This window comes from Sciurus carolinensis, chromosome 11, assembly GCF_902686445.1.
Source record: "Sciurus carolinensis chromosome 11, mSciCar1.2, whole genome shotgun sequence".
NCBI lineage: Eukaryota > Metazoa > Chordata > Mammalia > Rodentia > Sciuridae > Sciurus > Sciurus carolinensis.
This window is the reverse complement of record NC_062223.1, coordinates 65,091,718-65,118,078: the sequence shown is the minus strand read 5'-3', so window position 1 is coordinate 65,118,078 and position 26,361 is coordinate 65,091,718. Positions and strand designations below refer to the sequence as shown.

The 26,361-nt window shown below is 43.7% G+C and overlaps 1 protein-coding gene across 1 annotated transcript in view; it reads right to left on the bottom strand.

Annotated features, from left to right (window-relative positions):
* The window catches only part of Galnt18 (polypeptide N-acetylgalactosaminyltransferase 18), a 319,132-nt gene extending 312,428 nt beyond the window's left edge, over positions 1 to 6,704 (bottom strand). The window contains exon 1 of the mRNA XM_047516346.1: positions 6,020 to 6,704. Within this exon, the coding sequence (XP_047372302.1) occupies positions 6,020 to 6,254 (235 nt within the window). The 5' untranslated portion in view covers positions 6,255 to 6,704. The remainder of the gene's footprint in view (positions 1 to 6,019) is intronic.
* Positions 6,705 to 26,361: the final 19,657 nt, after the last annotated feature.

Here is a 26,361-nt window from a genome sequence, read left to right as displayed (position 1 = left end):
TAGAGTTCCTGGGGACGCAGTTTGTAAACCAATGAACTAAGGCATCTATTAAAACAAAACTTATGTATATGATATATAATGCAGGTATCATGTATATTCATTAATTAATTTATTTAAGAAACCTATAAATTAAACACAAACCACAAACATGGATAATCCAAGAGAAAAATGGTCCCCACAAAGTAAAAACAAACATCAGGATGTATGTGGAGTAAGATCCAGTTCTATAGTGATCAAAGGAGTTCAACCAAAAGACCAGAGCACTGGACAGTGATTCCATTTGCCCAGAAAAAGTTGAATGATAGCACTCAATGCTGGCCAGACTCCATGACACTGGTACAATAGTACATTGTTGGTAGCTGTGTAAAAAAGTTTTCCTTTTGAAAAACAATCTTTCATAAAAATGCTCATTTTGTCAGTAACAATCTCACTTCTGGAAACATATTCTTGAAAAAACTTTTAAACAATCATTTTTTTTCTAATTATAATAGCAAAACAAATATCCCATAATAGGGAAGTGGTTGAATGATTAATGGCATGTCAATGATGGAATATTCTGTAATCATTAAAATTACAGCATAAGGCCTGGTGTAGGGACACATACCTATAATCCCAGAGACTCAGGAGGCTAAGACAGGAGGATTGCTGAGGCCAGCCTCAGCAACTTAGCAAGACCCTGTCTCAAAATTAAAAAATCAAAAGGACTGGGGATGTGGTTCCGTGGTAAAGCACCACCAGTACCAAAAACAAAACAAAACAAAACAAAACAAAAAACAGTATAGGTTCTCCTGAAAGAGCCTCTATTCAACCCTACAGATGAAACATGCTTTCCATTTCCTCTCTAAAATAAACCCCAGAATGCCTTTGCCTTTGTCCATGTACACGGGCTTTCCTGGAGCATCCCTGCTCACATCTCCTCCTAACTGTCAAGCTGTGTGCTTTCCAGCCCTCCACTGGGATTCTTCCTAAGTGTGTTTATACTATTTGCACTTGTCACCATAACTGCATGATTGACTTACATATTATGTAAACCAATGAAATATGACTGCTAAAAAGACAAGAATGGTCGTTTCTAAGAAAATGTAATGCTTTGGAAAAACTTAAACATAGCAGTCAAATTACATATCAGCAAAATCATTGCAAAAGATCAGACAAAAGTCATAAAAATTGAGCATACAAGACTGACTGAGATGGCTTCCTAAGCACCTTTCAGTTCCCAGTGAATTTTAAAAAACAGAACTAGATATGAGTTGCTGTAAACAGGACACCAAAGGAGTGGTTTGTGCAATGAAGGGGAGAGGACTATATTGGCAGACTCACCCCAAAGGCAAAACTTTGGCCTGCCATCAGAAGACTGGCCAATGGATGCATATTTTGAATAACATTAGAAACATTTAATGCATATTTGTAATATTTTGTTTGATTTCCCTCTGGGACCCAATTTTTAAATTAATGGACTAACTTATACTCCAAACATGTTGAATAGGAGGGCTTCATTCTATTGTCCTTTGAAAACTTTTGAAAGTCCACCATGACAGAGACAAGAACATCTAGGTCCACCACTATTATCCCCAATCACTCCCCCAGAACAGTGTCTGGTACATGTTAGGCCCCCAGGAGAAATATTGAACCAATAAACTATGCAGCAAATATGAAAAAATCCTTCTAGCAAATGCAAAGTGAAAAAAGTAGAATATAAAATGACTTCATCTTCATTTTTAAATATGAAAGCAAAGAGACAAAGCTAAAAGAAAAACTCAAAATTTGCAAAATAGTTATAAGACTATTTTTATTAGACTAGTTATTAGTTATTAGAGTGAATTATGGACAATTATACACATTTTTAAATATTTTCTTAAATATTAGCACATTCTTTTACAGATTCAAAAAGGTACTAAGAAAAGGAGAAAGCCACTTTTGTTTCTACTGGACTTCCAAAGTAAGAAGTGAATCAATACTTCCTTTCCCTAAATTCTGCAATACCAAGTCTTCCTGTAGCAAAACCTCTCCTTCATCTACCTCACCAACTCAAGGTCCCAAGACTGAACCTGTACTGATACTTACTTTGTGTTTCCAATCCATCAGGATTATTGTTTTAAAATCTGAAGTTACCCACCAGCTCATTTAACATCTACTTGGTTCAAAAAAAAATCTCAAAAATACAATTTGCATTCCCAAGAGATTCCCAAACACCATCTAATTAAATCATTCAATCAGAAAACAAATTAAAATGAAATATCACTGCAATCCCCAAGAGGAAAATAAACTTTTCAGTCATGACTAGAACAGATCTCTAGGGTGACGCTCCAAAGCCTCTTCTAATTGCAAGTTCTATCGAACATCCTGCAGAACATTCTGTGACATTTGCAGCTTCCAGGACAACTTTCCTTCCAAAGAAAAGAGAAGTGTGAGCAAGACTCCAAAGCAAAACATATCCTCTAAGGAAAGGCAACACTTTCATTAATGACTAATCGGGGCACTGGCCATCAGCACTGGGTACCAAATCATTTATCCACTCAGCAATCCAGGACCCGCTCTATAGAATTGCAAGGACTGTGCTGGGTGGTCAACAAGCATTAGTTCAGTGAATGCAACCTCTGTCCCTCCTCAGGAAACAAAACAAAACCCAGAACTTCCTGAGTTTATCCAAGGTAAGCATCTCCATCCAGAAGAACCTCTGACTCTAGTTGCCCCTCTATTACTCTTGAGGTCGCTCACTTTGACATCCATTTCCACCATTGCCCACTGACTCCTGGTGAGCACAATTTCCCTGTGACCCTTTGGCCCACTTAGGAGACAGTATAGTAAATGGTTAAGAACACCGACTCAGAAAAACAGAGCAGCAGATGCTGACACCTTCCCGGTCTCCAGAATCCAGAGTATAATATATCTATTATCCGTATACATTTAAAAAATAAAAAAGAACAAAGACCCTCTTTTAGTCAACTTTTTTGCTGCTGTGACTAAAACACCAGAACGATTTTTGGAGGAAAAGTTTATTTAGGGGCTCATGGTTTCAGAGGTCTCCGTCCATAAGTGGCTGGCTCCATTCCTCTGGGCTCAAGGTGAGGCAGGACATCATGGTGGAAGAGTGTGGCAGAGGGAAGCGGCTCACATGATGATCAGTAAGCAGAGAGAGAGAGAGAGACTCCACTCTCCAGATACAAAATAAATACCCCAGAGCCTCACCCCCAATGAACCACTTCCTCCAACTGCACCCCACCTGCTTCCAGTTACCACTCATTTAATCCCATCAGGGATTAATTCACTGATTAGGTTAAGGCTATAGCCCAATCATTTTCCCTTGAAATCTTGCATTGTCTCACAGTGAGCTTTTGGGAGACACCTCTCATTCAAACTATAACAGACCCTGAAATGGCCTGACCTTGGGCAAGTCAAATAACTTCTCCATGCCTTGCTTTCCATGTCTGTAAGTGGAGCTAATATTGCCTACCTGTGAGGTTGTGAGGAGTAAAAGGTAAACATGGGCAAAGTTCTTAGAACAGTAGGTGCCATCTAATTCCTCTTAGTTCAGTGATGTCAAGTAGATCGCGCAAACTGCTCTACAGAGGGGAGGGAACTTGACAGTGGATACACAGGCATGACCCATCACCAAGCACAGGAGTCTGATCTTACTGCCCTTTCCCCCTCTGCCTCACAGCACTGCATGGGACAAGCCCCCCTTCCTAGGACTCCTGCCTGTGTACACTCAGGGATGGCTCTGGCACCATGGAGGGAACTATATAGTCATTGATACACTGTACTCCCAGTCACCTCTTGCTCCTGGCTGCCTCATATCTAGTCTTTCCCAAGTCCCTGCCCTTCCCCACTCGACTGTGGGTTGTGGCTTTGACCTTTCTATTCTAAGATTAGAGTCATTTAGGAATGTTCAGGGAGAAATCATACATATAAGTGAGAACAGGATCCATGTTTCAAGGATCCAGGTCTCTTTTTTACCCATCTCCCCAGTTGTTTTTTTTTTTTTTTCAGGTATAACTTCAAAAGTTCTAAACAATACGTAGTTATAAGGTTTCCTGGAAGAAAATCACGAAGGCTCCCTTCAACTTCAACATTGCATGCATTTTCACAGGAAGCCTTATAAATCATGCCAACTGGTCCACCATCTACTTGATGGGGCCCTTTGTGCTGAGCTCACAGGTTCCTAACTTCCCCTCAATGTTTCCCAAAGGAGTATCTTGCTCACCTCTGCCCTGACCAGACAGAATGACACAAGAAAATCATTTTGAACACACATGCAAATTCACAGAATATGTGAATGAAATTCTCTTAAAATCTGTGGGCAAAACTAGGAGTGTCAAAGCAAGGCACCGCCTTGGGTCTCCCGCAGAACATTATGAAAAGCCCTGGGGCAAATACTGTACTTTTTTGCTGATTGTCAATCCAGACCCAAAGGATGAAGATGACAAGTAAGAAATAGCAGCAACAGGCAGCCATCAGAGAGACAATTTTGTCTGCCAAACCCAATGCCACCTTGAGAGGCAGAGGTAGGACTGAAGAAGAAACTGTCAATGATCCTTCTTCTGGGGAAGAGTCAAAGTCACCAGCTGGTTTTTAAGATTAGTCAAGAAGCACAATGGACACCTCTCCAGACTCACCTGAACCTGGCTGAGCCTTTCCTGGAAAGGAACTAACAGTTTTGACCCCTTGGAGAAGTGCACACACCAGATTCAGAGAGAGCAGGTTCCTACCCTGCTGACTAGGGCAGCGGGTGCAAGGATTGGAACCCAGACACCCACGTGTAACCAAGAAAGCTCCTGGGGTAGGCAGACTTCAATTCCGCTAATATTGTCAAGTTCTTCCATGTGCCGACACCAATGGTTGATGGGCCTGCCAGGTTTACAGGTGAACTAGGCTCAGCCCTGCCCTTAAGAAGCGCCCACGCCTAGTAGAAAGCAGAGGACGCCAGGGAGCGACCAAAAGCAAGGGTGAGCATGAGGAACTCCTGTTGTGTGCACACGCCGCTCCAGCGCCCAGAACTCCATCCCTTCCTTCTGGCAGTTCATCCTATGGGGTCACCTCAGGAGAGTGCCCCGCACGCACCCCACCCTCCTTTGGGACCCCGTGACAGCTGGAGCGCACCCACCCAGAGCATCCTTGGACTCCAGGCCCACCCCGCATAGGTCTGTCTGCTCCACCCCAGCCACTCCCTGGGCCTGGGAGTGGAGCTACAGGAGGGATCTGCCTGTGCCCGGTCCTGGGCGGCACCACCAGGAAGGCTCAGCCCAGGGTGGGTTCTATCCGTCCTGGGTGGAGGCGCCACCGCAGTGGACAGAGCTCCGGCTCCAGCGCTTCTTCCCGGGTTTAACACCTGCTCCTAGGGAGGGAGGGTCCTAGACTAGCGGGCTCTAGTAGAGGTGAGGACCGCTATCGGTTTAATCAGTCACCCAGTCACAGATGCGTCCTGCGTTCCCAATCGCCAAGATCAAGCCTAAGAGGCTGGAGTCGGGGTTGGGGCTGGGACTGGGGGAATGCAATCTTCCTAGCCTGGGCTTGTCCCGCAGCCTGCGGGTCCTAAATGCCAATAGCTAGAGTCAAGGGGGTATCTCGTTGTTAATCCCCTACAGTAGCCAGATGAGCTCTTTTGCACCCCTGCCCTCTTGTACACACACACACACACACACACACACACACACACGTCCACAAGCACGCAATCCAAGCCGGACTTGTGTGTGATCCTGAAAGCCGGCGAGCAAACAGCCTGGTGTCACACGCACATTTGGACACGTGCGCAGCGCGCCCCCATATCGACTGTAAGCTGCCCACACCCGCTCCTGCAGCCCCGCGCACACACATATGCCCCGGGAAAGCGCGCAGGGTCTCATATACCCAGGGTCCTGCACCCGGTCAAGAGCTAACACACCGGGTCTCCAGCCCACAGGCGTCTGCGGCCCCAGAGCCCGGCAGTTGCCGGGTTGATGCGCACTAACCCCACGCAACCCGCACAGCCTGGGCACTCCCGGGTCTTGTGGGCGGCCCAAGTTTCCTGGGGCGCCTGTACCTTGGATGTGCTGCTTGATGACATTCTCCAGGTGGTCCAGTCGCTCAATAATCTTCAGAGTGTCCCCTTTGTCTTCCTCCAGCTTCTTGTCAGGCGCCGGCTCCTGCCCCCGCACATAAACGCTGGCGATGTAGTTGGTGACCCAGCCCACGTAGAGCAGGCATATGATGTTGGTCATGCCGCTCAGGATCACGCAAGTGGACACCAAAGTTTTGGTCTTCCTGGTGCACACCATTCTGGACTCCCACCTCCATATAGAGCTCCCGGGGGCCCCTCCTTGCTGCGCTCCCGGGACTGCCCAGCGATAATACCCCCTAGCACGCCTGAGGCTGCCGGGCGCCCCAGCACTTGAGTCGCGAGGTTCTCCAAAACCGGGTACGATGGCTGTGGAGCCGCGGTGCCCAAGTTTGCAGCTCGCGCCTCTGGCCACCAGGAGAGAGAGCTGACAAAGGAAATGAGGTGGATTTTTTTTCCAAATTAAAAATCCCTGAGCCTTTCTAGAACAGTCACGGATTGCCGGCAGCCGCTCGACCCGATGCACACGTCTGGGAAACTTTGCCACTGCCTCGGTCCGCGGCCGCGCCGCTTCCCATCGCCAAGCTCCGGCTGCCTTGGCGGTCCGACCGGCCCGCGCTGCTAGCAGGACCGCGGCGGCGGCAGCGGCGGCAGGGAAAGCGGCTGAGCAGAGCGGCCCGGCCCCCTCCGAGCGACAAGCGCCAGCACCAATCGCGCTCCGGCTCGGTAGAGGGGCCGGGGCTGGGCTGCTGCGGACCAACGAGGAGGGCGCGGGGGGGCGGAGTTCGCCCCGAGCCCCACCTGCTGGCCGTCCTAGCTCCCGCCCCCAGGGACGCTCCTGATGCCTCCACCCGTGCTTGCGCAGGCTGCCCCGACCCTAAGCTCCCAAAGATGGCTTGCCGCCAGTCCCAGCCTAGGTCGGCAGATTCCGCTTCGAGGGGAATTCCAGCTCTTGCTCTTGTTCTTGCTTTTGCGCAGGAATCCCTGGCTTCCGGGGATCTCGAGGTTCAGCTCCCCTTATCTGCCCTGACTGCGGGGCTTCTCACTCTGGTCCCACCAGAAAACTGACTCTTCCATCCTTTTGCCGTTGCTAGGATGCCAAGAGACAGCCTAAGCGGTCAAGCCCTGTAGTCTTCCGCTCCTTCGGCCTCCACCCTGCCCTCTTTTTGCTGGCTTCCTGGGTGTCCCCAGACTTGGCAGATGTCAAAGGAGTCAAACCCCTGGGAATCTTCTGGAAGCAGAACTGGTGACCTATTAGATGCCTCTGGACCACCTATTCCCACTCCCAAGTTTTTTTTGTTGTTGTTGTTTTGTTTTGTTTTGTTTTTACTATCAAGATTTTTCTTTAAGTCAGTGCTCAAAGGCCATGTCCTATAACCCCATTTGGGATCAGATTCATCCCAGTGCATAAAGAAACTCTGCACCGAAATGCCCTGAAGAAAAGTAAGTGAGAGGGGACGCAAAGTGGAAGAACAACATGTACAGGACCTGTACAATATTGATTGCCCCTGCTTTTAACAATAGAGCTGTGCTGGAGAGAACTGTCACTGATAGCAGTAAGCAGGTGCTTACTCATGTTGCCCCCTCGTACTGAACACCCACTTTTCAACATCCGAGTGGAATTCCTTTAACAGGAGACATTTAAGACACAGATTTCCGTCCTCTTCTCTAAGTTGCATTTTTGCAGCCTGGAAGTCAGGGCTGCAACTTCTGCGTGCCCACCCTGAGTGCTATCATTCCAACATGACTTGTTAAGACTCAGAGTGGCTCCCTCGATGGAAGTTTTCTGGATTCAAAGAAATAGCCCTACAAAAGGAGGATTCAAAACCAAAGTGGTGGCACTTTATGGCCTGACCAGTCAAGGGTCCTTCGTCCAGTGCTTTGCTGACAAAAACTCCCAAAAGATACTGTGGAAAGTAGGTGCCAACTAGGTGTCTGGAAAGATTTCTCTTCACCCGGCATTGGAGAAGAGAATGGTGGGTGTGGTAGAGGAGGGAGAGAACAGTGTGCATCAATGACAGAAGAAAATGTGCAGTGTTTCTACATCAAGATAGACCAATCTGCTGCCTGCCTCCACAAAGGAGGAAGGCCTGGGTCTCTCTTTCTCCTCTTCTGCAAGCATAATTCAGCACACAAAGGGAGGGCTTGGGTTTTCTCCAGACTGGATGGACTTAGCAGCAGTGGCCTTGGAGATAGCTGATGGCAAAAGTATCATCCTGGGTACCATTCTGCACTCTCTCCCAAAGGAGCCCCCAAAATTCAGCTCTTCCTAGCACTTCTTAAAGCATCACAGATTAGTGTGAGAGGAGACAATTGTTGTTTTTCACATTCTCAGTGGGGTGGGGGGGACCCTCCAAGTTAAAAAGATAAGGTTCAAGAAGAAAACAAAGTGGAACGTATGACCTTAAATTTTGTACAAGCTGTAAGATAACGTGTGATTGTAGAGGGCATTAATATAACAAAAATACAGACAATACAGAGCACAGAACAGGTTCTCTTCTCTAAAACGCCACAGAGTTGAGTTAACCAATACAAAGAATATTCCCTGGAGAGGCAGTCAGACTCTGGGTTCTAACCCCTGGACCATCACATATTAGTTATGCGAACTTGGACAATGTTCAAAACATTAGGAGGCTCAATTTACCCTAAGTATAAAAAAAAATACTTCACTGAAGGACTTGTTTTGAAGATTAAATAATAGGATATACCAGAAAGGTACACATCATGGGTGCTGAGGCTCATGTGAATCTCCTTCCCAGATATTGTCCCTCCTTTGCCAGGCCAGAGCACAGTCACATGAACTTCATCCCGCTATTTGGCAATACTTGATTTTTCTACCAACCAGTATCAGTTCTGTCTCCTCTAATGAGAGCTAATAGCAACTAAAGCTATAGGCAGCAAGGGGCTCATCTCATCTTAGCAGCTGGGCTCCAGTTCGTTGGCTTTCTATTCATAATGTCTGTCTTCACCATCAGTAGTATAGTAGTCTGCACAGGTCAATAGGATACTCAAAATGGAAGACTGGTTGCCCCCAGGACCCTCAACTTTCTGCTCCAAACCCCCTACCCCTTGGTTATAAACAAGGAAAGTGAAAGGGGACACAAAGATTTTACCCACAAAGTATTTGCAGAGTCACAGGTCAGAAGGGAGCCCCACACAAGCTTTCTTAGGAACGATTCCTGGAGATTCATTTCTTAGGTCCTCAGTTCAATTGTACTGAACAAATAATTATTGAGCCCCTGAGATTTTATCTGAATGACCAGCTGACCTGACACCCCCAGTTTATTCCAGACATGTGGATATCATCTGAGCTTCATGGTCTCAATATGGACCTCTTTTCTGGAAAGCTGCTCTCACTCATCCTAGACTGTGAAGACATTTCTGATTCTCAAGGTAGGTCATTTTATCTAACCTCTGACTGTTACCTCACCTTTTCTTTAAATAAATTCTGCTTCATGGATTCATTATCAGATCTCTGGATAGTTCACCAGAACTGAGGAGGTAATCGGATAATGAATGTGAGCAGAAACTCTAAAACAAAGTCTTTCTTTAAACTTCTGAGAATCTGAATCTGGTGTCTCCTTCCACTCCTGCCACAAGAGGAAGTGAGAATATGCAAAAGAAGCTGAGATCCTTGGTAAGGTCTGCCCAGCACAGCCTTTGGACTTCGCACATCTTTTACACTGGAGAGGCGGCTATCCTCCTGATGGGATAGAGGGTGAGCTAGAAGGACTTCCTACTCACATGCATAGCCTGAGTGTCATTCCACCAACACTAAGCTTTCATTCAAAATATCTTTGACACTAGAACTGAGAAAATCCAATCATTAATGGAGTTTGGCCACCAATCCATTATATTCCAAGGGGGTCCCCTGACCCGAGGCTTAAAGAGGAACAGTGAACCCATCTTGGCCAATGGAAGGAGTCTACTCCTCAGGGAGGAGTGTCAGTGGCCATCTATCCCACCAGATGGCAGCACCATGCAAAGCCTTGGGGCCAGAGGTGCCAACTAGGATGCTGGGGCTAAAGGGGAAAAACAGGTCCTGATAGTGAAAAGCCTCAGTCTGTACACAGGTGAGAAGGGAAGCGGGATTGCCAGGTTCCTAATAGAACCTGGGATCATTGGGTTTCCAGAAAGGACTGATACAGGTTCAGAGATAAAAGCTATGGAGAGCCAAGATTCGATTCTGCCAAGCTACATGTCTAAGACGTCAGTGACTGAAAAGTCACACTTCTAGGAGAGAGATGGTAATGAGAGGAACATTTGTTTGGTACCTATTAGGTGTCAGACCTAGTGTTTTCATATGTTGTCTCTGAAACACAGAACCAGTTGGCTGGGTTCACATTCCACTTCTGTCATGTAGTAGCTGTATGATCTTGGGCAGATTATTTAAGTGTTCTGGGCCTCAGTTTCTTTATCTGCCATTTGGGGATAATAGTAATAACACCTACCTCATAAGAATGTCATGAAAATTAGTTGAATGAATGCATATAAAGCATACTAAAGGCACTATGTAAGTATTGGCTATTGCTATTATTACTTTCTCTGAGCACCAAAATATCTAAAAGATAAATGAGAGAAGACTAGACACCCAGAAGGTGCTTTCCTGTAACTGGGAGCAAAGATTTCTCTTGATCCTGAACTTTCACCTTATTCAAGGACTCAAAGCACCCCTAGTTGTACTTCAGGACAGATCCTGAAAGTAATCCTGTAACTACATCCACCTAACCAACTTTAGCCACTTAATTGTCTGCTAAATATTTTCTGAGCATCCACTCTGCGCTAGACTCAATGCTGACTGGAGACTGGGATCCAGAGATGACTCATACACTGCACCACAGCCTGCACTTCTTTCATGAAGGAAGCCCACAAGCAACTTACTTGACAGAAAATGGGAGAGAAAGGTGCAAACAGTCGGTGGGGGCACCAAATTCCTTCCCAAGAAGCGACTGTGCACCTGCTAAGCAGCTTCACTGCCATTCAGTCCCTGGACATGCACTGAATTTTCTTCCCTGGAGGAAAATATCTGCAAGGTATTTAACAGGTCAGGGAGTGATACCCAGAACATATAAAGAATTCACATCAACCAATAAAATAGAGGGGTAAAACTATCCGAATAGAAAATGGCCAAGAATATAAGCAGACAGTTAAGTAAAAACGAAATGTAAATGGCCAATAAACATATGAAAAGATACTTAAACTTGTTAAAAATTAAAAATATGTTTTAAAAAAACACAAATGCCTTCATTTACCCATCAGATTGACAAAAATGTAATATGATGATTTTCAAGCATTAGAGAGAACATGTGGGAAATAAGTACTCTCATATTCTTCTGGTGGGAGTATAATTGGTACAGTCACTTTGGAATATAACTTGGCAGTGACAATGAAATTAAGAATTTACATGACCCTAGGACCTTGTATTCAAAGTGTGATCCATGGACTGTTTGCCTCAGCATCACTTGAGTGCTTAATAGAAATGCAGAATATTGGGCCCATCCCACCTCTACTGAATCAAGTCTTTGTATGTGAAAAGAACCAGGACTAGTAGAAATGGCTGACTTCTGAACTTAAGGTCTCTCCAATGTCTGATTTCTTAGAATGAATATTTCTTAATATAATACTTTCAAAATTAGAATTATTCTTTAATTTCAAAAAATTATTCCTCTAGTTGTGTTGAGGTCTGCTTCATATTTTGAGACCTGAGCTAGACATTAACTATTGTAAGCCCATGTCCTCATCTGTAGGACAGTAATCATTATACCTAGTAAATAAAAGTCCAGCCTTACACACTGGGGCTGTAAGTACATCACACCAAGTACTACTCAACCCTTTGATGTTCATATGATTCTGCTGGTCAGGAAAATGGCCATCCTTTGCAGTTTAAGGCCACAGAGAAGAGAGCAATGCTGTGGGAGGAAGACTTTCACCAAATGGAACAAATACACATGCATGCATGACTACCTGCACACACACATATACATACATACAAGATGCTTGAGCTACTTGTGCTAACCATGAGGATGTTTTCTATAGAAAAATAAAAAGATCCATCAAGGTGTGCAATCACTTTCACCACATAGTGAGAGCAACTGCCACGTGTTTGCTCACTCAGAGTCTTTTCTTAGTTCTGTGTATTTTACATAACAATTTTATAGAGTTGCCTGCTTTCACACATATAGTGAGAGATTTATGAAAGTTTTGGCTTCCTGTTATTTAAAAGGATGCTCAGTAGGAGATAAGATACGTTGACTAGGAAAGCAATAGAGCCATACTAGTTACACACTGTCACCAAATGGACCGGGGTTTGAAATCTGCATCTGTCATTTATTAGTTCTGTAAATCTGGGCAAGCTATTCACAGTACTGTATCTCAATTTCCTCATCTGTAAAATATAATGACTACCTCATAGAGTTGTCACACAGATTAAATAAAATGGTATTTGTAAAGCTTGGCACACAGTTGTGGTAAATATTCAATAAATGTTAGCTTTGATAGTACTTAACATTTTTATTTAAATAATAAGTCATGATGTTTCATTTTTAGCCCATAATTATACATATTATATAGCATATATATTTTTTTTCTTTTTTTTTTATTTATTTTTTTACGTTTACATAGGGCAATGATGTTTCTTTTTTTTTTCCCTTCCCCCCCACCCCTCCCACCCTTTTCCCTTTATACAGTCCTTCTTTCCTTCATTCTTACCGCTCTCCTTAGCCTAACTCTAAACCTAATCCTAAACCTAATGCTAACCCCTCCCACCCCCATTATATGTCCTCATCCACTTATCAGCGAGATCATTCGTCCTTTAGTTTTTTGAGATTGGCTTATCTCACTTAGCATGATATTCTCCAATTTCGACCATTTGCCTACAAATGCCATAATTTTATCATTCTTCATTGCAGAGTAATATTCCATTGTATAAATATGCCACAGTTTCTTTATCCATTCATCAACTGAAGGGCATCTAGGTTGGTTCCACAATCTGGCTATGGTGAATTGAGCAGCAATGAACATTGATGTGGCTGTATCTCTGTAGTATGCTGATTTTAAGTCCTTTGGGTATAGACCAAGGAGTGGGATAGCTGGGTCAAATGGTGTTTCCATTCCAAGCTTTCTGAGGAATCTCCACACTGCTTTCCAGAGTGGCTGCACTAATTTGCAACCCCACCAGCAATGTATGAGTGTTCCTTTTTCACCACATCCTCGCCAACACCTATTGTTGCTTGTGTTCTTGATAATCGCCATTCTAATTGGGGTGAGATGAAATCTTAGGGTAGTTTTGATTTGCATTTCCCTTATTACTAGGGATGTTGAACATTTTTTCATATATCTGTTGATTACTTGTACATCTTCTTCTGTGAAGTGTCTGTTCATTTCCTTAGCCCATTTGTTGATTGGATTATTCATATATATTTTAAATGTGCTTTTTTTGTTACTTAAAAGGATGAGTACCAGATTTCTGTGCAATGTCTATATGTAGAAACAAATAGAGCTACACAAAGTAGTGAAGCAATTCGTTAGACCACCTGGTCCTCTGTAACAGGTTGGGTTACCAGCACTGTTCCACAACAGCTCCACAGGTAAATTACTGTTGTACCCACTTTATAGAAGAGAAAACTATCAAATGTCAAACACTGAAGAATGAAGTGGTGGAGGGCTAGCACTCCTCCCATATACCTCCTCCCTCTGAGGAGCAGCCAAGGGACACCTGTCCTTAGTGAAGGGACTACTGGTTGATCCAACCTGGAATGTGAGAGACCCCATCTGCATATGTCTGGGAGTATGTTGGAATGAGAAGAGCTTTCAACCCCTAACTGGATGTTGTCCCCTGAAGAAAGAAAGCTCTATTAAATCCAGCATTTCAAGAGTGAGTATCTAGTGGGGCCGAGTTAGGGTACTGTTTTATTCAGGATTTTTGCTGCTGTGACTAAAGGATCTGACCAGAACAATTTTTAGGGGAGGAAAAGTTTATTTTAGAGCTCAGGGTTTTAAGAGGTCTTATTCATAGAAGGCCAGCTCCATTCCTTGGGGCTTGAGGTGAGACAGAACATCATGGCAGAAGAGTGTGGCAGAGGGAAGCAGCTCACATGATGATCAGAAAGCAGAGAGAGATTCCACTGGCCATATACAAATATATACCCCGTAGCCACACTCCCAATGAACCACTTCTTCCAGTACACTCCACCTGCCTCCAGTTACCACTCAGTTAATTCCATCAGGGATTAATTCTCTGATTGATTTAGGGTTCTCATAACCCAATCATTTCTCCTCTAAACCTTCTTGCATTGTCTCACACATGAGCTTTTGGGAGACACCTCACATCCAATCCATAACAGGGACTTCCATGTCTGGAACCCTACTAATAGGGCACAGGGAGTGTATTAGTCAGTTTTTTTGTCCCTGTGATCAAAAGACCTGAAAATAACAAGGAAAAGTTTATTTTGGGTCATGGTTTCAGAGGTTCAATCCATGGTCAGCCAACTCCATAGCTCTGGGTCTGAAGTGAGGCAGCACATCATAGTGGAAGGGTAGTGGAAAGCAGCTCAGGACACGGTAGCTAGGAAGCAGAGAGCTCCACTCACCAGAGACAAAACATAATCCCCAAAGGTACACCCCTAGTGACCTACCTTCTCCAGCCATGCCCTACCTGCCTATAGTTACCACCCAGTTAATCCATATCAGTGGATTAATCCACTGATTAGGTTAAAGTTCTCATAATCTAATTGTTTCACCTCTGAACATGCTTGCATTTTCTCACCCATGAACTTGAGGGGGACTCTTCATATCTAAACATAACAGAGTCATAGATTCCCTCAGACCCAGGGAAGATGCTTCCCTGAAAATCCAGGGTGGGCTCCACTGAGGCAGGGAGAAGAGGAGCTGGGTGGTGAAATGCTTCTTCCTGGGAAATGCCTGGTGGCCACTTTTATGCCTGAACAAAAAGAGCAGAGAGCTGCTTCAGCTGCCACCCAGACCCCACTCTCAGACTCACAGAAATAGCAAAAGCCCTCTGTGAGGGAACACTGGTGCCTGCCAGGCACGAGGAGAAGCAATGACCTTTTCAGGATTGGTATATGTGATGGTCTGGGGCATTACTGGCCCATAAGCATGTTCTGGGCTTTGCTGCCAGCCAGATGGTAAATAAAATATTCAGCAGACACACAAACTTCTCACAACAGTGAGGTTACTGGCTGGTTCAGAACAGAGTGATTTCTGTAGAAAGCACAAATTGCAAGTGGCAAGAAGCAGCTGGGAGGTAGTCAGCAATCTGCTTTCTCTGACAGAGCCAGGGACCAGAGCTGGGACAGCCTGCATTTGCAGCAGGCCCTGAGCCCCTACTCAGAGCTGTGGAATTTATCATCAAAGGACTTGTATAAACTTGGTTCCAAGACAAATGGCAGATGCACAAAAGTCCAAAGTACTCAAATAAATGATACTAGATAAAATAGCCTCAGCAGGTGCCAATGCATATACTTTGGATGTGGCAGGATATACTTACAGATACCAACATAATCACTTTTCTGACAGAACTTATAGCCAGAATGGTTAGATATTTGCTAATAATTATCCACTTGTGCACACAAGCTGCCTTATCCAGGCATTCACAAACATGATGAGGGAACTGACAGATTCCAGAATGAAGTCTTAAGACCCCATACCCCAAGTATTGTGACAGACATGGCAAATTCCTTGTCATCCACCATAACTTTATTGCAGGAGCTCCAGCAACTATCGGATGGGTGGGGCCAGCATGTCAAGGTTGTGCTCAGTAATAAAACTTACTTCTGTGAGCCTAAGCATTCATGTGTGATGTTGTATTTTAAAACCAAAACAACGATACAGATTTATTTTCCAATAACTTATCAAAAAACTCTCACTTTCCACTCACTCTTCAAGCATGATAATTATCTCCAAAATAACCCTCAGAGTTGTTGTCAGTTATCTCCAATCCAATGACATTTCTCAGTCCTCCTGATTTAACCTTTCAACCACTTTGAACATTGTTCATTTTCTCTTCTTTCTTAAAACTTTCCATTCTCTTAGCTTTTAGCACAATATGCTCACCCAGATTTCCTTTCGCCTCTCCCATCTACTAACACATCTTCATCTATGGGCCATTAAATGTCGCAATTCTGCAAGATTCCATCCAAGACTCTCTCCTCTTCATACTCTGCTCTCTCCAGACCTTCCCTTTCCATCTACACTCAAACTATCAACTCTCTATAGACAGGTCTCCTCACCAAGTTCCAGACTAGTAAACCCAATTACCTGCTAACTTCCCTCGTTACATGACTCATAAACATCTCCAAATCAAACTAGCAAAACCAAACTCCTGAGCTTCCCCTCCTACATCCTTTCCCAAATCCAGTCCTTTGGTGGTGTCCCCATCTTAGTGCATGATAGCATCCATTCAGTTGTGTTAACCAGAAGCCCAGAAGTTATCCTGGAGCGTCTCCTCTCCTTTGTTCTTCATGTCCATCATGACCAAGTTATATTGACTGTAACTACTAGTTACATTTGCCACAAATCTACCTGCACTTCTCCATGTCATCTCTCCCTTCACCTCTCACCTAGACTACTAACTGGGTAACAACTTTAGTCTATTGGCTTCTGGAGAACAGAGTGGATCTCTGAGTTTTATTCACACTAATATCCTTGGGGCCTATCATGGTACTAAATAAATATTTTAAAAGATTAATGAATAATATTTTTACTTAAGTAATGTATTATCTAGTAGTGTCAGAGAACAATAAATTCAACATGCAAGAACCCCTATAGAACTGAACCTAGATTTTTTATTTGCTTCCTTTTACTTTAATCATCTTAATTATCTTCCCAAAATATATTATAACCCTCCTAAAATATGCTATAAGATATATAAAATCAAATCATCATTTTTCTCAGATGATATGATTAGATACATAGAGAAATCCAAATAATACCAATTTATCATAGTTAAAAAGGTAGTTTATCAAGTTGCTGGATATATGATTAATAAATTTTTAAAAATCCCTTGCATTTCTTACACTCCAGAAAACAATGAAAAAAGTTGTTTATTTATTTTAGCAATAAAAAAATACATTTAAAACGCAAGGTAGCAAAGGTTGCATGGGAGGCATTGTGGCTTCAGAAATTCAATTTCCAATGGTCCTCATTCCCAACTGTAATATCATAACTGGGTAAAAAACTAGGGATCAGGGCTGCCCTGTAAGATCTACCACCCATTTTTGAGTGAAGATTGTCCTCCCAGATGGAATCTGAAGGTCTTGGGTTTCATCAGAGGAAGGAGATAGTCCAGAAGAGTTGGAAAGGTAGGAAGTGGACCTAAATCCCCACTCCTCAGATACTTCTATCTCAGTCTCTTCCTAATTCCTAAAAGTTAGAGAAAAGTTTTTCTAGTTTACTAGGAAATAATAGTTGGAAAAACTTTCTAGCTTTCTAGTTACTATTATTATTAGTTCTATTTATTATAGTTATTAGTTCTATTTATTGTACTAGCAACAACAGTAACAATAAAATAAGGCACCTGAAATAGAAGTTCCACAGCCATCTTCCACTGATCCAGCCCCCTGTGTACTTCTAACTATCCGAGTGAGGTAAGCAAATATGGCTTGGGCCTGGTGTCCTGTGCCACCAACTGGGAAAGGTCCAATTTCTTGACTTGGGGATGAAGGACCATGTTGGCATGTCTGGGTTCACAGGTACTGAGGGCAACAGTCTAAGACATGGAGAGGGGCAAAGGCCTCAGCCACCTAGCAGAGTAAAGAGGCCCTGTAAGGGGCCTGAGCCATACCCACACTGGTCGAAGCTGAAAACCCAGGAAATACAGGATTATACATACCTATGATTCCCTGAGGAAGCTCCTCCCTAGTTGCCGGGACCTTTTTAAATCCCTAAAAGGCTGCACTGGACTAGAAAACACTCATGCCCAGTTTCTGAAGAAGACCCAGAGCCACCAGGTCACTGTGGTCTTCTTACCTTAGCTCCCATTCCACCACGGCTCACAATGACAGGATACAGGCTCTGACCAAGCTCCAGTCCCTTTGTTTCAGCAACCCTGACATGGCCATCATCACACAGGGAGAGATGCCAATGCTTGGGAACTGGAAGTGGAATGCTGGGCTCTAGGCTTTGAGACCATCTTGGACTGTGCCCCCAACTACTCAGTGCTGCTGGGAATGTACAGTCATTCTTCCTTCCTGGTTTTCAAACATGAGTTATTGAATACACACTATGTTGCTGTTGACTCAAATAACCACTAGAGATATCCAATAAGAGTAGGAAATGGGAGGATACTCTTGGAGCAGGGTCCTTTGCCTTTCCATGGACAAGTCCCATCCTGCTGATCAACATAAGTTTGTTGGTTCAAACGTTTTAAATCTTTTTTTTAATCTTTCCTTCAATCAAGCTGTCACTTTTCAGAATTGCCAGTGTTTTTCCCTCTTGAATACCCACTGCACTCTCAAATTCTTTCTGAAATTGTTATTCTCAACCTGCTATAAATTGGGAAAACAAATAGCTGAATTATTAGAGTAGGATGTAAATGAGAGGAAAAAATACTTTGATCAAGGGGCTGAGGGACCCTCCTGTGAATAAAGTATTCAAGGATTTGACATATTTATTGGTTCACTTATTTTCTGCCTCTCAACATCCTCATGTTCCAGCAGCTTGCACTCCTGGACCTACCGATCAATTCCCACAAAGCAGCCAGAGTGATCTTTTAAAAATGCAAAACTGACTTTGGTACACACACACACACACACACATACACACCATCCTTCTCTGTTTAGAACCCTTCAGTAGCTTCTCATCGCCCTCAGGATAAAGTCTAGCCTCCTTGACAGGCCTCCAAAGTCTGCCAGATGTGGACTCTCTGACCCTCCTCTCTCTCCATTTCCAGGCCCACATACATGGAACATGACTGTCTCCCCAGCTCATCAAGTTTTATCTTAACTCCTTCTTCTAGAAAGCCTCCCTGGCCTTTTGAACAGAGCCATGCGTTGAACACTGACCCACAGTCCTAAATATTTTTCCATCCCAACGTGCAGCCCTAAATCACAATGGCAGAGTAGCATGATAGAGTCCTAGTTCTACCATTTACTAGCTGGGTTGTATTGGACAAATAGCCTCTCTAAGCCTCAGAGTCTTTATCTGTAGAATGGGAATAGTTACTTCACTTACTTCTTATCATCACGGCAAAGATGAAGATGGTGCCCCTAGAGCACTTAGTGCAACAAATATGATAACCATGTATTGATGATCCATCTCCCTCATCAGAATGTAAGTCCCATGAGGCCAGGGACCAGCCTGCCCAGTGCTCAGAATGAACAGAGAAACTGGAACATTAGCCTCAAGTACATGCTGAATCTTTGCTGGCTGAATAAGTGCCTGCATGAATGCCAACTTCCTGTGAGAGACTTTGCAGGACCCCCATTTCACACGTCAACAGAAGTCCATTCTTGTGCATGTGTTCTTCAACCTGCGCCTCCCACCAGCTTCTCTCCTGCTACACCTTAACAGCTCGTCCAATGAAATTCCCTTCACTTCCTTCCCTTAATCAAATGCTTGCCAGGCCTTCCCCTCCTCCAGGAAGCTTTCCTGGGCCTGCTGCTCAGGTTCTAGTGGGACCCCTGCCTAGTGTCACTCATTTTGTTCTCCATTATTCCCTGACTCCTTCCTGGCCTCTTCTCTCCTCCAGCTAGGATGCAGAGGCCTTGAAGGCAAGCTTTGCTCGGCTTCTCTTTTTGTGCCCCATCCCCACCCCCACACCTGGTCAGACTCGGCTCCCCCTCCACCCGGATCTTTCATTCTTCTGCTCCTTCCAACTAGTCATTCCTTTTGATAATGTTCTCTCAAAAAATTACATCCTTGCAGTGTTTACCTCCGAGGTCTCAAGTTTCACCACGCCTCACTTAAGGTATTGACTTTCCAATTCACAATAAATTATTCAGCAGCTCATTTTCAGCCAAACTCCTCTTTTCTTCAGGGCCTGCTCTCCTCAGCCACCATCCTCAACAGCCTTTAAGTCTAATGACAGGTTTACAGTTCACGCTCTGCCAGACATTAAAGCAACATGTGGTGCACTAGCTCCAGGATGATGGAGCAGAGCACAGCTTGGAATGCTTAACGGAAGGACAGGCCCAAGGGTGCCACTCTGTCTTTTATAGAGAGCAAAGTTCTGTATCTCCACTGCAAAGGATCCAGGTACAGATGGTGGCAAATGGGGTGCAGTTCAAAGTCAGGGCCTGACTGGAATTTTCCCAGTCCCCCTGAAGAGCTGCCCAACAGTTGATGGGCAGGCACAGTGGCTCTGGTTCCAGGCGTACGTCTGCAGGGTGAGCAGCGTGAGGATTTTCAGCCTCTAGTGGCACTGGGTTGAATGTTGCAGGAAAAAAAGAAACCAGAAATCCTCCAAGACCAGGGGCATCCACAAAAGTGATCAAAGATGCAGCACAGAATCTTCACCCTTAGCGTTGCATTTTTGAGGTGGTGTCTTCTCCGCACGAAGGCCCATTCCAGCCCTTCTCCCAGCCCTTCCTGGCTCAGGGCCCTGCAGGCCAGCTCTTTCTCACATTTTTGCTCCTGGCACTCCACCTCCTCTCCTCCTCCACATTAGCCCTGGGAGCATCCTAAGGTCCCATTGGGAGATCCTAGTCCCACCACAGCCTCCGAACCTGCCTATGTCAGGCCTCAGGCCCTCTGGTCATGACTGTAGACTCAGGGCCATCAGACACTGGTCAGGAATAGAGAAAAGGAAGTTAGGGGACTCCACCATCGAGCATCACAGAAAGGGAAGGAGACCCTTCCCCATCATCCTAGATTTTGCTAACATTCATAACTTCATTTTCCTCAAGTCTTTGATCAATTAATACCCAGATTTAAGGTTTATTCTAATGACTGCCTTCAAGGCATTGACTCAGAGAAGACCAAATTGAGAGATTTTGAGTTGTGGAAAAACTGATAGGCTTCCTTAGACCCCATCAAAACTGAAAGAGTATTCCCAGTGGCCACAAAAGGGTTAAAAAATAAACAAAAATATAACAATCAGACAAACAACAACAACACTAAAAACAAGCAAGACAGCATTGCAACAACTTGAGAAAAAAGGTTGGCATGACAACTACTTCTGCTCTGCCAACAAATCTCATTTTTCTGTTCCTGTTCCTTTCTCTCTTCACTGAACACCAAATGGAGGGAAAGCCCAAGGGGACAGGACACTGTACCAGAGACATCTATTTCCTTCCTGCCCACACCTTCTTCTGAGAGATCCTCAGCCCTGGCAAGGAAGCCCTGTGCATTCTGCCACCTGAGTCCCCACCACCCTGAGCCTCACTGCTGGCAAAGCTGATGGAACAAGAGATGGGCACCTCTTGGCCAGAGGCTAGTCCAGAAGTCCCATTCTCCCTCCCAGGAATCCATGATTGAGGCACGAAGGACCGAATGGGTAGTAAGGGACCTAGGGGTGCAGAGTGGGAAGGCATGGCCAGCATTTTAGGGCAGCCATGATGGACTATGTGCAAGTAGATAAGTAAACAGAGAAGCCAGTTGAATAGGAAGAATGATGGAGAAATGCTAAAAGAAAGCAGTTGTAGAAAGTCATTGCAAGAAAAAGATAGAGAGAGGAGAACCTACTACATTTACGTGTCATGAAATTTCCCTGATGCTGGTCAAGCTTCAATGAATGGGTGTCTCAACTAAGACCTTGAACCTCTCCAAATTACTCACAAGCATACTACAGAAATAATACAAGATAAAATAATTAAAACTAATAAGCAACTAGTAAGTGCCAGAACTCTGGATCAGAATCCACAGTTCTAACCCAGACAATCCAGTGAGACTGATAGGTATGCGACCACTCTATAGCTAAGAAAATTGAGGCTCATGAAGTTTAGGTAACCAGTACAAAGTCTTGTAACTTAAAAGTAGCAGAGCCAGGAAGGGAACCCTGGAGCTGAGCTACAATGCCCACCTTTCCCCAGTCTCCAGCTCCTCTTTAAAGTTAAACATGCATGGTCACATGCTCTGGTACCATCAAGAATCAAGCAGGTTCATACCACTAAACTTTCCAAGTAAATGAAACACACCAAGTTTTAAGCTCCTTAAAACACATCAGCTGCAATCCCTCAAACATATGTGACATTTCTGTGCCTACTTACACTGATCACTCAGTGAGCACAATTTTCTGCTTTCCTAACTGGTTTATTCACTCTGAAACAAATGCCTAGCACTGTGCTAAGCACTTAAGAAAAAAAAGGTCACATTAAACAAAACATCTGTAGTTCACAGCATGGTAGGGGAAATATGAAAATACATGTGTGTATGTGTATATATATTACATATTTTATATTCATAATCATAGTAGGCAACCCTGTAATTAGATAGTAATTTATACGTATTTTTTGTCCTCAGAACAAATCTATACAGGATATATTATAATAATATTAATTATTATTATTATTATCATACTCGTTTTATAGAAAAAGAAACAGATTCAGAGAATTGAGGTAATTTGCAGTTACTAATATTGAAGTAGGACAAATTTCTATGATCTATTGAAAGGCTGAGCTATTGGCACTTACAATATGTGATTTCCTCCAAGTTAACAACATTTGCAAAAAGTATGATCAAAACAAAATAGATTTGGGTACTGACCTCTGTAGCAATACAAAGGAAGAGTGGTCAGGTGAATGAAAGCAGGACTTCACCTGGTGGAGAGGGGCACAGTTTAGAGAATAGCATATGCAAAAGGCCAGAGCTGGGAAATTGCCTGAGCCATCAAGAGCATTGCAAGTCGTTTCATGTACGTGGAGCATGAATGCGCAGATGACACGGCTGAATGAAGGACCAGGGAGAAGGTGAAGAGAAATGAGGACAGAAATGCAGTAAGGGCCCATTTTGGGGCAACCTTATACTAAACCTCACTTTCCCAGAGGAAATTAGAAGGCAATGAAGGAGTCAGGTGGAAGGAAAATAGGATCTTATTTGTGTTTTTAGAGAGATAATGATAATTCAGGCCAGCGTAAAGGGTGAGAGTGAAGAGTCAGCGATTTACAGAGAGAGAGGTGCAGGGGAGAAGGGGGCACTGTCCCTCTGGAGACATACAGAGCTGGTGTGTGCATGTATGTGCTTTTGGAGAACGTGTAGTCACAACAAATGACCAAGAATGCAGCCCGAGTGCAAACATATTACATATCCTGCTATGTATGGGACCACCCTGCCCAGGCAATTGTCTAGCTTCAATTGCACATTGAGAAACCCTAGAAGTGAAGCTCTAGAAAGGAGCCATTCTAGATGCTCCTTTCTTCCATCATTACCCACTCCCTCAGGGAAAAGAAAAAAGTATGTTAATAGTCACCAAGTCCTGTCGCTATGGCTTCCCCTCTGGCCCAAGTTCAAGTCTCACCCTTTCTTCTTTCCACTGTGTGCTGTTTGTCTTTGGACTCCTGACACCTAACACTGTGTGTGGGGACCAGTGGATGATTATTAATGCTCATGACATTGGAACTGTGGGATAAATGCTCCCTGTGCAATGACTTGACTTGAGTGGAACCAGTTGGTGCCCTCCTCACTGGTCATCTGAGTATTTCTCTAGGTCTCAGCAAAGTTGGTGATTTCTGCTTGGCCTCCACACCACATTAGGTTCACCACGTTTCATCATCAGCGGCTGTGCTCTGCAAAAACTCTTTATATTGCCCAGCATCCCCTGGGTAATCAGAGCAAATATAATGTCTTTACCGCATCTATTTGTCACTTGGAATGCATGGCAAGCCTTCATGGAAAATTTCCTCAAGTTCACATTTCCTTTCAGAATGCATCTGTTCTTTATCTATATTTAACTCTTGAATCACCATTCTCTCTCTCTCTCTCTCTCTCTCTCTCTCTCTCTCTCTCTCTCTCTCTCTCTCTCCCCATGCTAAGATAAAATGGTAAGAGCTAGGCCTGAGAGCCAAGAGAGTTCCATTCTGATCCGTTTGATATGATATTCTTTCACCTTGAGGGAGCAATTTGACCTCAGTTTCCTTGTTTATAAAACAAAAGAACTAATTCAACAGTTTTCAAACCAGTGCTTGTGGACTCCAGGAGTTCCTTTGAGGCACCTGGGAATGACACTGGGGATGAGCAAGAACAGTGGTCATCAGTGGTGGTGTCCACCAAATATTTTCATTAGGAAATACTTTCTAGTCATATGGCCCCCTTGTGGTAGGGTAGGGCCACGTGACAGCACACCCTGACTAAAAGTACTGTGTATCTCTTTTAAACCGGAGCATTTGATTGTCAATGCAATAGTCTTCAGACATGCTTCTTCTCTTCTGCCATGGTAACCAGCAAAGTTAAAGATGGTGGCTGTTTCATGAGCTTGGGTTCTGAAGTGAGAAACTATAGAGCTGAACCCAAGTCCATTCATGACACATGGTATGAATAAGAAGTCTTTGTGGTTATAATAACTGATACAATTTTTGGATTGTTTGTTACTATACTTAGGCTATCCTGACTAAAACATTCTCTATGTCTCTCTCTCTCTCTCTCTCTCTCTCTCTCTCTCTCTCTCTCACACACACATACACACACACACACACACACACATACACATTCAACTAGAGAAAATCTATTTGCCTATTTTACAATTAGACTTCTACTATTTGACAAAAGGTTCAAGGACTAAAACAAAATCTTTGAAATTCACTTGTCTATATATTTTCAGGGGGTACATCCAATCAGAAATTTATTTTTCTTTACAGATTCTTCTAACACTCCAGTTGTTTCAGTAAGTTTTTTTTGTTGTTGTTGTTGTTGTTTGTTTGTTTGTTTGCCTCCATGATGACAGGAACAATTTTAGAAAAGAAAAAGTTTATTTGGCACTCAGTTACAGAGGTATCAGTCAATGAATGGCCAACCCCATAACTTACACTGAGGTGAGGAAGAACACCAAGTCAGAAGGGCATGGAGAAGGAAAGCAGATCAGGACACAGCACAGAAAAAACTCTGCTCTTTGGTATATATATAAAGTATGTACACCAAAGTCACGTCCACAGTAACATACCTCCTCCATCCACACCCTGCCTACCTAGTTACCATCCAGTTAATTCATTGAAGTGGATTAATTCATTGATTAGATTAAACCTCCCAAATCAAATCATTTCAACTCTAAATTTTCTTGCATTGTATCACACATGAGCAAAAGGACACCCCATATCTAAACCAGCTATCTTAATTTGATAGGTGCCTCCAACAGAGATTTACTTTGACATTATTTGCTTTCACATTTTCACATTCATGTCAACTTTGGATATCAAAATGGTGACACACTTTTTCTTCACTATACTTTCTTTCACTTATCACATCCATCAGAACAGACTTAACCTGTCAACGTTGATAGCTCCAACTCTGACGAGGTGAGACTTGTTGCAAGCTGTCCCCACACTATCTTTGTATCATAAGATACAAACCAAAATATTTATCCTCACTTTAGAGTTAGAACTACTCTGTTTTAATCAACCGGTTTTGCCTACTGTACTTAATCAGAGTTCTGTGCAACAAAGGTTTTTCAATAAACTTACTAAAAATCTTACAAACTTTAAAAACAGCAGATACATGTGATATCAGTGTTTTGTTGATAGGCTGGTGACTTCTGAAATCTTCCTTTTTCAAGGACCACCCAGCCCAGAAGCTCCCTTGGCTGGTATGGATGGCTTAAAAGAGATATCCATTACAACATGGGACATGGATTAAGTCAGCAGGTACCAAATTATTTGTACCTAATAATCAATCTAATAACCTCTCCCTAAGATTCTAATTCAGCTGATCATAGATGATGATGCACTGCACTTTGAAGCAGATGGTCACAGAACCACAAATTGAAAAATGTTGAACTTGATTTTGAAGCTGTTTTTAACCTTAGAAATCTGTAGATAATTTCAAATTCCAGACTATGCAAGAGATTTAAAATATTCAGCCAAAAGTTTCTTGTGAAAAGTACTGGTCAGTTTTAAATATTCTTCACTTGGGGGTTGAAATGAGACATGAGAGTGAGGAACTGATTTCACTGGATTAGTAAGGGCTGTACGGGACGATAAGGGTAGATCAAGGAGGCCAAGTCAGAACCCAGAGCCAGTGAGTCCCTATGGTGGGAGAACCAAGGTGGGTTCATCCAAAACAGATGTTGAAAGTGAAGAATAAGGACAGGGAAATGAGGAGGTGGACACACAAGTGGCAGATGCAGGCAGTCAGCTGTGGAGAGAGCAGAATAAGTCCTGGAGATGGACACATGGCTTGAAAGTGGGAACTAAGTCAGACAAAGGAAGGAATTCATTCTTGAAGTA